The sequence below is a fragment of the Pholis gunnellus genome, assembly GCF_910591455.1.
Source record: "Pholis gunnellus genome assembly, chromosome: 13".
NCBI lineage: Eukaryota > Metazoa > Chordata > Actinopteri > Perciformes > Pholidae > Pholis > Pholis gunnellus.
The window spans coordinates 19,716,233-19,729,874 of record NC_136540.1 but is presented as its reverse complement, the minus strand read 5'-3'; the positions used below and the strand labels follow the sequence as shown (position 1 = coordinate 19,729,874).

The 13,642-nt window shown below is 42.0% G+C and overlaps 1 protein-coding gene across 1 annotated transcript in view; it reads right to left on the bottom strand.

The window, feature by feature from the left end:
- The window catches only part of alcama (activated leukocyte cell adhesion molecule a), a 71,046-nt gene that overhangs the window by 22,069 nt on the left and 35,335 nt on the right, over positions 1–13,642 (bottom strand). Inside the window, exons 2-4 of the mRNA XM_079172414.1 lie at positions 6,582–6,688; positions 4,499–4,718; positions 3,167–3,231 (exon numbers count right to left, since the gene is read on the bottom strand). Coding sequence (XP_079028540.1) covers positions 3,167–3,231; positions 4,499–4,718; positions 6,582–6,688 — 392 coding nt within the window. The remainder of the gene's footprint in view (positions 1–3,166; positions 3,232–4,498; positions 4,719–6,581; positions 6,689–13,642) is intronic.

The window sequence follows — 13,642 nt, the reverse complement described above, 5'->3', positions numbered from 1 at the left end:
CTGATTTTTGGGCATTCTTTATTTCAACAAAATGCAATCTCTTGGCCATTGTTGTAACGGGTGTGGTAAGGACTCAGGAGCAGTACGACAGACACCAGGGATAGTTTGAATCAAGGCTTTGTTTTCCTCTGGACACACAACAGGTATCACAGGGAAAAGGCGGCAGGATCTCGTGGTCGGGAGCAGAAGGCTGAGTGAATTACCAGGGCAGAGGCAAGGCGGGGTAGTCCAAAACAGGCAGGGTCGGTAACGGGGAATCAGTCCAAGGGTATACGCTGGAAGGTCTTGCACGAAAGCGGAGAACAATCTGGCAGTGAATGTGTGTGACTGGAGAAACTTCCTTCTCCAACGCGGGGAACAGAGGTGGTTGGAACCCATAAGCACACTGGAAAGGTGACAAGCCTGTGGCGGAGCTGGTCAGGGTGTTATGAGCATACTACCTCCACATCAACTGGCGGGACCAGGAGGCAGGATTCTGGGAGACCATGCAGCGGAGGGGTTTTTCCATCTCCTGATTCTTCCTCTCCGTCTGACCATTGGATTGGGGGTGAAACCCCAAGGACAGACTGACGGTGGCCCCCAGCAGAACGCATAATTCCCTCCAGAAGATGGAGGTGAACTGAGGACCTCGGTCAGAGACAACGTCGACTGGAATCCCATGCAGGCGGAAGATATGCAGGGAGATGAGTTCTGCCGTCTCCTTAGCAGATGTGAGTTTGGGTAGAGGAATAAAATGGGCCAGCTCACTAAATCTGTTGTCAGAATGGTGGTGTGGCCCTCAGATAGTGGTAGTCCGGTGACAAAGTACAGGGAGATGTGGGACCACGGACAATGAGGCACTGGGAGAGGCTGCAGGAGGCCGGCCGGGGCCTGGTGGGAAGGTTTATGTTGATGAATTCCCTGGTGTCCTCGTTGAGCGAGACCCACCAGAAGCCCTGTCGCAGGATGTCCTGGGTCCTCTGGATGCCCGGGTGGCAGGTAAGTCTAGAGGAGTGCCCACGTCGGGCCGAAGGCCCTGAGGGACGAACAGGCGGTTAGGAGAGCATGCGCTGGGACCGGCTTGACCCCTAGTCGCGGCCCTCACTGATTCCTCAATCTCCCAGGTGAGGACGGCTACTTGGCAGGAGGCAGGAAGGATGGACGAGGAGCCAGAGGTAGGTTCTGATGGCTGAACATGTGTCACACTCTGTCTTTACCAACCTAGTTTAACCCACTAAGAAAGTTAGCTTCTTTTTTAGTGGGTCTGTGAATCTGAGAGTGTAAAACAACATCATTCACAAACGTACGCTCACAGTCGCTCTGTCACTATCACTCTATAGCTTGGCACAAGCACTACGACGGAGAAGCTGTCTGGTGTCTGATGCAGGCAAACCACAAAGCTACCACATATCACATAAGAGAGATACACACGTACACACATGCACACAAGCAGTTTTCACTATTAACGATAGCTGCGAGCCGCTGGTTGAGACCCGATGAGAGGCAACCAAAATGCTCCCAATCTTGTATATAGCATCTTAAACCTAATCGTTAGCACTTTACTTTAAACCCCTCAGTTTAGTATTTACAATCAGTATATGAGCCTGTAATAAATGGTTTTATAACACAGTATAATGTAGCGGTAAGAAGATGTAATTGTAAATATATTTGTCATTAACTAACCCTCCTTTGAGCAACATTTGTGAAAGATAATCTTTGACAACATAGTAAAAGAGTTGTAATAATATAAAATGTCTTCTTAAAAGAAATTGTAATTGTTGACAGACACTGTACATTAATAAACACATGCATAACAGCTACATTATGGGTAGCTGTACCCGTAAAACCATGGAATAAAAGTTTATATACTTTATTATAAACACTAAATGGGAAAGATTAAAATGTTGCCACTCAGTCGAAAAGGTTATGGTCTTTAAATTGTTCATTTGAACAGATTAATTGTAGTCCAGGTATAAAGAAACAACACATGACTGGTATTATTTACCTGAAAATGACCTGACTGTAAATGAATACTTGAGAAACTGCAGAAACAAAAACTGGTACAGTATCTGCTATATAGCATCTGACATTGACTCTTGAAATCAGCAGCATGGCCCATTTTACTTCTGTATAAAAAATACACGGGCTGACTTTTGTGATCAAATGAAAATGCAACCTCGGCTGATCCATGGCTGAGACCGTTTAGGCTTGCTGCATTCTCCACCACTCAACATGACACTTTCCTCTAATTTGGAATTCCACTTGAGTATGAAGCAGCCGTGCCCTCCATCATCCCTCCTGCAAGTTATCAAAACTGAAATCCCTCTCTTCCACTCTTTTTTTTTCTTACCCTGCGTCTCTCTTTGTCTCTCTCCCCTCACCACAAAATGCTCAAAGCTGTTCAACAGCAGCAGATTTCTTAGGTGGGAATACCGATGGAGGCAGCAGCACTCACTTGATCCATAATAAATGTGTATATGTGGTGGAGTAAATGTGCACTGCTTGCTAGAGAGAGAGAGGAGGCAGATGACCACTGTAAAAGTGCTAATTTTCAAAAGTTGTCTCTTTTTTTCCAAAAGATACTTGTATCAGTGTGTGTGTGTGTGTGTGTGTGTGTGTGTGTGTGTGTGTGTGTGTGTTTGTATGTTTGTGTGTGTGTGTGTGTGTTCAGGGAATGAAAATAAACAGCAAAAAAAAGAGAGAAGTTCTTGCAAGAGTAAGTGTTTAACAATGAATGAAAGAAAGATTTAGAAACATATGTGTTGTTCTTAAAGCACACATTTGTGTGTGCTGTCATAGTCTGAAATGTTTAGCGGTTGTCCAACAAAAGTATTAGAGGTAATTAGAGTTCAGTTATCTTATACTACAGCATTGCTCTGACCGCAGCTGAATCATAAATCTCATATCAACTACTCTTCCAGACTTCCTCGAAGGCCTCAGGCTGCTTGGACTGCATGTTATCCAACATGTCAGACTCCTGCGTGTCCCTGCAGACCACAATGGCAACTCATTCAATACTCTCAACGGGCTTTCACGTCACATTCTGAGCGGTCTTCACTCAATATTTACAGTCAGCCCATAACACTACAAATGACGAACATACCACAGCCTACACACTTGAATTCAGGACAGCTTCGCACTTCCACGGCACAGAGCATTCAAATGTAAAGGCTGTAGTGAATCTTACCGTTGTTGCCTTGTCCTTCTGCAGTACTTCAGTCTTGTCCATAATCTGAACTGAAGACGGTTTCTCTGCAAACAAAAGGAGACAATCATGCTTGGGAATCACAAAGATGGGCTCAGGGAGGTTTTTTATAAAGTTGTTTGGATGTCCTTCATACTATCAATAACTTCTAAATGTATCTATAGTACTGAGGGGAACAGTGAGTACAACATATAACTGTCAACATTCAGCACATGGCTAGCAGAAAGCCTGGTTCATCTAAATACTTTAGCTGCAAAATTATTGCATTATTATTAATCAAGCTGGAGGACATAATTTCAACTTGTCCTATGTTAACTACCACCTAATTCTCTCTCTAAGGCCTATTGAGCCTTTCCCGCTTGGGTTAGCAAAGCCCATTAGCAGGTGATACATGGCCGGTCTTTGAAATTCCATAACTGTATTTTCTAATGCACAGGGAGGAACAAAAGACAACAGACACAGTAGACAACATTGAGATTTAATGCAATTAAAACCAAGCTGCTTGTTAAGAAAACTGCCTCAATATCCCTCCATGCATCTTTGAATACACTTGAAAAACATAATAGTTTTTGGTTAATAAGTCAGTGCTGTGGATTTTCTGTTTACATCAGTGACTTCTTGGTAATTACACCAAAATAGCTTGTAACATGACATTATTCACAAAATGTAAAATCAGATCAGTCTGTATGAATCTATTTATTTGAAAAAGTCTTAATATGTACACAAGATCCTTTTGCAGAATAACTGCAGAGTAACCATTCTAGCACTCAGAAGTGTAAATGCATTTCTGCAATACAATGCTTCAAAATGTGATCTATCAATGTAATATATATGCAGGTCTCTATGATGAATATTGTGACAATTCGAGTGTTTCTTTTATATATATTTTTCACTTCTTTTGGGACATTTTAACATGAGAAAAATCTCCTTAACAGCATAAAATCGGCTCATTCGCAGGGTTTCAGTTTTGAGCTCATGGAGATGATGAATAAGTGATACTGCTGCAGTCTTCACATTCATCTGACAGCAGTCAATTGAGATTCATGCAGTGTTGGAGTGTAAGTGAAAAGTCACAGGTTGGACTTCACCAGACTGCCATCGTGACTGTTAAGTAATCGAACCCTCAGATGGGACCAACGTGTAACATTGCCAGAACATTTATATAACAAGGTGCATGTTGAGAAAAATGCAATAAGAACAAGACCTTCAGAAACACTGCAGACACACATGCTTAAAAGCTAACTTCAGATAAAATCATCAATGAAATTGTAGGATAGATATTGTTTAGGTGTTTCATGTCAATATTGAGCTTACTGTAAACGGCGACAGAGACCGGGTACTCCATGAGGTTGGAGCCGGACACCACCATGCAGGTGAAGGTCTTTTGGTCTTTGAGCGAGGCCTTGGTGATGAGCAGGCTGAACTTGTCATCGATGCTGACCCTCTCGGCGTAATCGTCAGTGGCCTGAACCGTGGCTTGGTCGTTGCGGGCCTGTTTGATCAACAGATCGCCCGCAGTGTCGTCATCATTCTCCTGAAGAGACAGAGAGGACAGACACCTTCGGTGATTTTGTAAATCTGAACATCACAGTTCCTCATTCCTCAATTACAATTTAGGATACATCACCCAACAGAGATGTACATACATGTAACTAGTGTCAATCAGCAGACCTCCAAAGAACATCTAACTGTGATTTAATTAAAAGCTGAAACTACCAAGTCACATTGTCTCTTCAATAATTAGCAGATTCAGCATCACAGATCATCATTGTTACTGTTTAATCATATAAACATAGCACAAAAAGTAAGGAAATTTGTGTTTGGTAGATTATTTCTTTGACAATGCTTCTTGGCAATAAATCTTATACCGTTGGAAAGCCTGTTTATTTCCCTTTTAAATGGTGCCACATTTGTAAGGAACATGCATTTGTGGGATGAGCAGCAGAGCTGAGTATGTGGGTTGCGCCCATGAAAAATTTGCCAAATCTTCTCTGCCTGCCAGCAGTCCTGACCTCAATCCCATTGAACACTTGTGGGATCAGCTGTTCTTGCCAGAGTGACCAACACAACCACAGTGGCTGACTTGCCACAGCAGTTCATTTTTTGTGGGGAAATGTGTTCTGAGGCTCCTGTTTGTTAAATGAATACATTGTTAAATTGTCAATATGTTTCTTTAGACTTCAATCATCCAATCCATCAAACAACACCAAACAAGAGTCAACAGCAGAATAAGCTGTTTGACATTGGCAGAGAAGATTTGGCACATTTTTCATGGGCACAACCCACATACTCAGCTGTGCTGCTCATCCCACAAATGCATGTTCCTTACAAATGTGGCACCATTTAAAAGGGAAATAAACAGGCTTTCCAATGGTATAAAATGTATTGCCAAGAAGCATTGTTACAACAAAGAAATAATCTACCAAACACTAATGTCCTTACTTTTTGTGCTATGTTAATTTTCCCAACATCCTCGATATGAAAACATGTTTTATTAGGGACATAAGCTATTAAACCTTGGCTCAAGTCATTTCTTGTAGTTTCTCCCTTAAGTTACATGAGCATCACTGGCTTTTCTCACCACCTGCTCTCCCTCATCCAGTAAGGTCATGTTTACACAGTCAGCTGGTTATTGTAGCAGTACAAGATGTCAGATGCCGACTGACCGAAATCCAACATTACTGGCTGCAAAAATCTTTTTTAATGACGGTTCAAATATGAGGAAATCATCAGTCTGGTATTGAAATGTAGCTTTCCTTTAAACTTTCTAAAAAAGTGTTTTGTAAAAGAACTTCACATGGTACAACATTTTGAAGGAACATATGTATTTTATTTATTAAAGTAAAAAAAGTGTCACAATATAATTTGAGCCAAATGCAGTGTTTTATTTGGCCATGGGAATACTTTGAACAGGAATCTCTTGCTCTTCTCAGCAAACTTAATATGGAACCGCTTTTTTTTATCATATTAGGACTTGTTTAGTGACGTCAAATATTCAACAAGACTTGAGTTATTGTTGCAATACAAGTCTTTTTTGGTCCTTTTTGGCCGCTCCATGTACCAGTACTGTAACAGCACAAATAGACGCACATCACCACCCAATAGATGTAGGCGTGAGAGCGAGAGTCAATGCATGGGAGCTAGCACTGCACAACATCGAGAGCTGAGAATTACATGCACAGCTCCAGTTTTACGTTAGCTAACATTCATGTGCACATGGAGGGGCTACACACGTATTCTGTCTTGCAGTGCTCACACTGAAGTGTTAAAGTATGGACTGGTCATTGAAGGTCTTTTGAGTGTGCGTGTCACAAGATGTTAAAAAGACAAAGAGCTGTGGCACTGTTTACACAAAGACAGTTGGTACAGACAGGATTGAGAGTCAGCATCTACTTACGTATTTCCACTTGACGAACATCAGATCCTCTGGCGCCGGAGCTCCTTTGTTGCATGGTAAAACAATGATCTCTCCATACAAGGCAGTCACACTTTCTGTAGCCCACCCTGCAACAAAAAGGTGACCCACTGTTACTATCATCAAATACATTCTGAACCTTTGCTACGGCAACGGAGGAGCATGTGCATGCTGCAGCCTGTAGCGCCCATGAATCTCGCTGCATTGTTGTCTTTATTTGTTGTTTTCTGAGTGTTTATCACTAATGGCATATGACAGACTACATTCATCAACATCTGAAAAGGAAATGTGGCGACCAACCAGCCAGACCTGACCGGAAGAGCCCATATTCCTGTGAGGGTGGACCTGGCAGCTCCTTCCAAGTAGAAATATCTAGAATTGGAGGGTTGTGAACAAAGTGAATAAAGCTACACCACACCATGTTGTCACGACACCACAATTTCAAGCACGCCTCTCTTTAAGTTTGATGAGGTCGAGCTCAGCGGGTCAAGCTCAGTTCTGAGCGTGTTCTCAACGTGAGGATATGGTTTCCTCTGTCCACAGAAGGGAGGAAGCGATGAGGTGGAGTAGTTGCTATGGTGGCACAGCCCAGTCATGTGCAACGTGGGAGGGGCGGGGAGAAGATGGATGGATAGAGGTCAGGGCAGAGTGGACTGACACCGAGGTCTCCACGCTCAAACTCTTTCTCTTTGAAGCGCCTCAGATTCTGCTCGTTCCAGAGTGAAAGTGCAGCTGCTAACTGAAGTGATTTTGGGTATGCCTGTTGCTCATCTTTTCTGACTTCCTGACTTTTACTGATCTTTAACTACAGCTAGAACGCAACAACACAACCAAGTATCGGTTTCTATTCAAACTTGATACTGTCGACAGTGATTCAAATACACCACAAATAACAAAACAAGAAGCCCTTTTTTCTCTATCATTATAACTCATTGATTACTCCAGTGATCAGTGAATACATCAAACACAATTCATCAATCATGCTACTTGACTCCTCCAGCCAGCCTTTGTGAGAAAGTAAGCATTCCTTATCCAAGATTTGTCAGATTGTACCATATATTCTTTCCTTCCATATGATACAATGAGTAACGTCAGTTTTGGTAGGTTCTGTTTATTCAAAGAGCAGCCAGCGTTCTTTGAACGTCTAAAGAAATACATCAGCTGTGAGAACTTCCAATAACACAAAGAGTCATTGTTTGTTCTTCTTCAAGGAGATCATGCACAAAGCTGCATTTAACTGAAAGCAACCACGTACACAATGTGCAACACTAGTTAGGGTTTACTGAATGGGACTGTGAAAAAGCTGCATGTTTTCTCTGGTAATGCAAGGCACAGGTTACATGGGAATTCAGAGGAGTCAGCTAAATATACTTTGAACACACAACAACAGTTATGGAGAAGTAAACAAACTGCCTCTGTGTATTCCAGCTGGATGGCCAATTATGTATTCACAGTGCAGAGAACTAAATCGGTACAAAAAAAGAACTTGGTTTGTTCCCTGGCACAATTTCCTGTCACTGGATTTCAAATTTATACAAAGGTGGCAGTGACTTACAGAAAAAAGAAGGGAAAAGCGATGTTTAAATGGTCAAAATCTTATAGGCAGCAAAGCGTGCATACATTGTGCATTTTTATCAACAAATAGTATAGCTCGTAAATATTGCTGGTGAGTCACATTAGCCAAACAAAGAAAATACCAACTCTAAGGTAAGTTAGTGTGTGCCGCGTGTCTAACCCGGCCAGGATTCTGCAGGGGACAAGAGACAAACTGGATAGAAAATACATCCTCAAAAGCAAAAGACTTGAAGGTGTAACTTTGGAGTTACTATGGAGTTATTATGAGAAAACTGGTCCTTTAAACTCAGTTAAAGTCTCAGTTTAGCACTGATGCATCTATATGACCTACCATCAGAGAGAAGATTGTTACTGCTTGTCATCTGTGCTACCGGGTCGGATTCCACTGAAATCAGAACTAATCTTGCAGGTTCTCCAGGAACTCAGCTCAGCTAATCCTCCGGCAGTACCTACTCCCCCAGATACAGCTCTGCCTGGCTGCTTCAGAACCAGGACTGTGCAGCACAGTCAAATGCTGCAGGTTCTCTGGAGGGAATGTGCAATAAAAACCTCTGACAGTGAGACTGTGGTTATAACTGCCTTTCATAAGCAAAAACCTGCAACCGTTTCTGTCCGGAAGGCCCGGTTGTGTTTGCTGCGACAGCTCTAACACAACAGTTGTTATCCCATGATGATCCACCAGCTCAACAACGAGGGGGCGGAGGCTTTTCTTTTCTGGCTTTTCTTTTCCCCATCCAGACTTCATCACCATAAAAGCACCTTAGTTGACTCTGCAAAGTTACTACTTTTGATGTTTTCATCAACTTTTTGCACTTTTCGAGTTGAAATGCATCCAACTGGGTTTCTTTTCCTCTCACATCTCTGTTATCAAACTGTAAAGCAGAAGGAGACAGGAAAAGCAAAGGAACTGGATTTGAAATGACAGTAAAAAAATGTGTTCATATTCCAAAATGAAAAGCAAAGATGTCTTTGCCCTCCAGTATTTTGACTGATTTGACTGATGTTTTTGAGCTTACAGTAAGTGTGTGTGTATCCATATTTATTATGTTCATAACTAAATAACAGCTCTCATTGTGAGTTGTTTGAATTCAGTTTGATTTTGCCCATGTCACGACACAAGGTGAGCAATGAACTAACCACTCAGACAGATATTACACATGTTCATGTGATATGAACTGAACCTCCCGCACCAGCAGCTGGTTCATTTGGCCAGAACACAGTTTAGTTCTGATTGGATTTAACCAGTAATTCATATTTCTAGAGTGCAATAAAAGTGATTACTGAGCGCAGTGACACGAAAAGGCATCGACTGAACAAGTCATACAGGGGGAGACAATATATGCATTCTGACAAGAGCATAAAGACTTCCTCATGCAATAACTCATCCCAGTCTGCAAGTCAAAGGATGGGTGTGCATGAACTGGCATACAGCCCCAAACCATGCCAGCGGGCAGCTGTCACAGTGAAATGGGATTCCTCCAAATCAAACAAACTGCGATTACTCCTCCCACCTGTAAAATAACTGAAATAAATAAAAACACATAAGCTCAGGGAGAATGGTGGATTTAACACAAAGCAACAATAAACTGCCGGATGCATCCCTCATCACCTTTAGCACCGCTAGCAAACATAAGACGACTCAGCTTGTTCCTTTGCAGGTGTAGAGTGTCGAAGCTTTGGGACAAACCCAGTCGGCCCTTTGTCAATATTTGTGTGTGTGTGTGTGTGTGTGTGTGTGTGTGTGTGTGTGTGTGTGTGTGGTGCAGTTCAGTCAACAGCATATGCCATAAGTGAAGAAACAAACTACTTCCAAATCTTGCTTACACTTAACACAACTGCTGTTAATGTTGATGCAAGATGTAAAAAGATGTTGAAGTGACTTGACCACAAGGAGCTAGAAGACCCTTTGCCATTATTTTACCTTCGATATCAAATAATAATAATCTTATATTAACTAGAAAAATGCCTTACTGAGATCAAAACTATCTTTTAGAATTCATCATGATCCTGGCCAATAGAACAGCAGCACAGCAGTGTATCTCAGTGCTGTGTCAGGTATGAAAATACCTGAAAGCTCATTTCGCTCGGCTTCCATCAAGCTTGAGAACAGCAGAGGAAACATTTGCATGTCTGCTGCTGCGCTGATATCTGAAATGTCAGAGGTTAAGCCCTTGTTCAGGCGAGAAGTTGATTACCAAGCATTACCATGACTACACATGCACCTGTCTCTTCTCTGGAGCATAAAGTACTGGCTTGACCATTCAATGTATATGAATGCTGTTTCTGGATGATGCTGTGAAATGACATATGCCCAGGGGAAGACCTGTGAGGAATATATGTAGTTAGATTTTCTCTGCCAGAGATGATTGAGACCAGCGTCCTCACACGGGCAGAGCATGGCTGTAGATTTCAGTTGAGCATACACTCTATCAGCTGTTTAGTCTGCTATACAGTAGCTTCAAGAGAGAATGTGAAAGTTTGTTTCAGTGTAATATGAACTGTAAGAGGTAGAAATGAACCACAATGACCTAAAGCTTTACATGGTCCAAATCATGTTGTTCAAAGCAGTTATGAACTGTGAGACTGTCAGAAAATGTAAATGTATATTCATGTTTATTCAGTTCACAAAGCTTTTAAGGGGCTATAATCAATATATGTATCAAATAACAATGTAAAATGTGACAATGTGAAAGGTGTCTCTGGTAGCGCTGAACATTCAGACAATTATCAGCTGAATGTGCAGCTCCCCTCGGCTTCAAAGTGAGTTTCACTTCATTGTTTAACTGTCCAGGTGCAACTTTACTGTGTTGGTTCACTCATCTAGCTGTTTTCAGAGAAGTCGCTCTAAAAAGCCACTGAACGCTAAATGCTCAGGAGCAAACGTATCCTCATACGACGTATGATATCTTACAAAAAGCTACTTCTCATTTTTCTTGTGTTTTCCTATGAAAGTCCAGCAACACGTCAATTTTTGCTCGTTTCATGATTACATTCTTTTCAAAATCAACTTCCGTTAGATTTCGGCAACAAAACTGCTTAGTAGGTTTAGGAATAGATCGTTGTTTGGGTTAAAATAACTACAGAAGTGCCGTCACAAGTTATGTGAAAAATACATCAACGTTGACTTCTCGTTTCATGTGGGGAACAACCAGCGGTCTCCTGGCTGAAAGGCCGCTGGTTGTTGGACTCATACACCGGCCTGTGTGTGCTTTTGCAGTCTTTATACTTCCTGGTTCTTGATTACGTGAATAACATACAAAATAATCGATGAACTACGGCACATTGTTTTTCGTAGGTATAGCTACGAATTCTGTATGAGAACAGCCTGCGCCAGCTGGTGGACATGAAGGAGCATTTAGCAGCTCAAGAGACAGATGTTTCTCTCAGGAGTAGATAGAGACCAAGAGCAGAACTACAAGAGGGGGAATATCGGGTGTCGACGTGTCCAAAGAAGTTGGGCGGCGCCCAGTAAAAGCATGGATTCCCCCGGAGAACAAGCACCAGCTAAAAAACATCGCACAGTATAGTATTTTCGACAGAGATCCAACAATGCGGTGCTCTGTAAACTCTGGACATTGGACTGCTATGTACGAACTCTTGAAGCCAAAGCATCCCGGAATGATTTGTCAAGAAGGCAGCGGCAGCAAGACAGCACCGTGTCCTGTTTACTTTTTGTCACAACCAAAACATGATATTTTAGGATTATCAACACACAGAACTTGTTTCTGTTCGTAGTAATCATTTATAATTGATTTTCTAAATGTTTATTCATCGCCCCCATGTGAGGAGTCATTTTGGCACCTCTGCTGCTGGCCCAACAAATCTGTTTTTGCAGGATTGAGAGATGCCGATACTTTACGCCTTTCCTGGAAAATGTCAACAGCATGTAAATGTTGTTTAATATATGGAATAAAGTATTCGCATGAGCAGTAACGCCACCATGGCAGACAAAGACCAGCACCTCCAGAAGTTCAACCTTTATCAACAGAAAGTCCAAAGAATAAACTGAATCTCACAGGAGAGGGAAGTAGAGGTAATTGGTTAGTTTAGTTCATGCATAGTGCATGAACTAAACTAACCAATTACTAATCACAGTTCAGCCTACCAAACAATAAGTATATGAGTGAGTGAGTGAAAGATTGTTTTTGCCTGTGTATGGATGCCTATCTGCATGAGTCATCCCAAGGGTTTCTGCCATAGCAGTGATCAAAGGCAGACTGGGAGTCAGACTGTAGGCTGGCTAAAAATGGAAGCAATGACCCTGCTGTCTGTTGACTCTGTGTGTCGTCAGCATACAAAGGTAGGAGATGTTTAGACTTCACCCACACAATGTCTGTCGCCAGATATGAAGGCACCTCGTGTTAAAATGTGTCCTGAATAATGACACTGCTGTTGTATAGAGCACACATACAGTACAATACCTGGTCGCACAAAGCATCTTCAAAGGGGCCTTCCAGGGATTCATAAAGTCGGGGCACGGCTGAGAGATTTGCTTTTTAATGATCAAAATCTGTTTCTGTGTACAAACTGTATCTACAGTACTTACATTTTCATTTGAAAACGTCCTGAAAAGTCAGTTCCTCGCCGTACTGTGAGTGATAGTGTAAGATATGGAATGAATCAGTCCAACACATTCTGGCTTTTCCTCATAACTTTAGTCAAGACTCCACTGAACCGGACAAAATCAAATCACACTCTCCCGCTACTCTTCTCCTCCTGTCACTCCACCCCCATCACATCAAGCTCCCCATCACACGATCTGATCAATCGTGTGATGATCAGATAGTGGTCATATCTGATCATCACACGATTTCAGTCTTACAATAGGGTCCAACATGAACACAGAGTTTTCTGTTTTAATATTATTTTTCACAGGAGATGATGCCAAGTATTTCCCTCCACCAATCAGCTACATTTGAATGGAAATGTGATGACGGTTGTGGGGTTTGCTTAGGTTGCCTAGCTCTACATAAATAATACCAAAGGATGTTTTTTTTTGGTCAAAATTCTATTGTTACTTATTCAGTCACTGGTATTAAATATGAAGTTTGCTTGTACTGTATGATAGGTTGTGAACAGGTGGATGGCATAAAGAGTATCTCTACTGGCCACTAGGTACCTGCTGAAAGAATGTACTCTGTGCATGAATGGTACTATGGGGCATTTTGGATGAAAGCATTCCCTAAATGATCACGGCTCATCTGCAGTTGTATTATGACTTGAAATGTAAGAAATAAAAGACTTCTTGAAAGACGTCTTGGACTATTTAAGTGAAGTAGAGCAGGAGCTTCAGGGAAGGAGGCAAACGGTCTTAATCTAATCTGGGATGTTAGGATTGCAGTGTTATGCGTAAATAAGAACATTTCAGCTTCACTGCTCTGAGCCCTCGACCCCACCATCAACACAGTGGGAAAGAAATAAGCTGCTTGCACACATACTGGTCATCACCTGGGCCCCGTTCCTCGTAC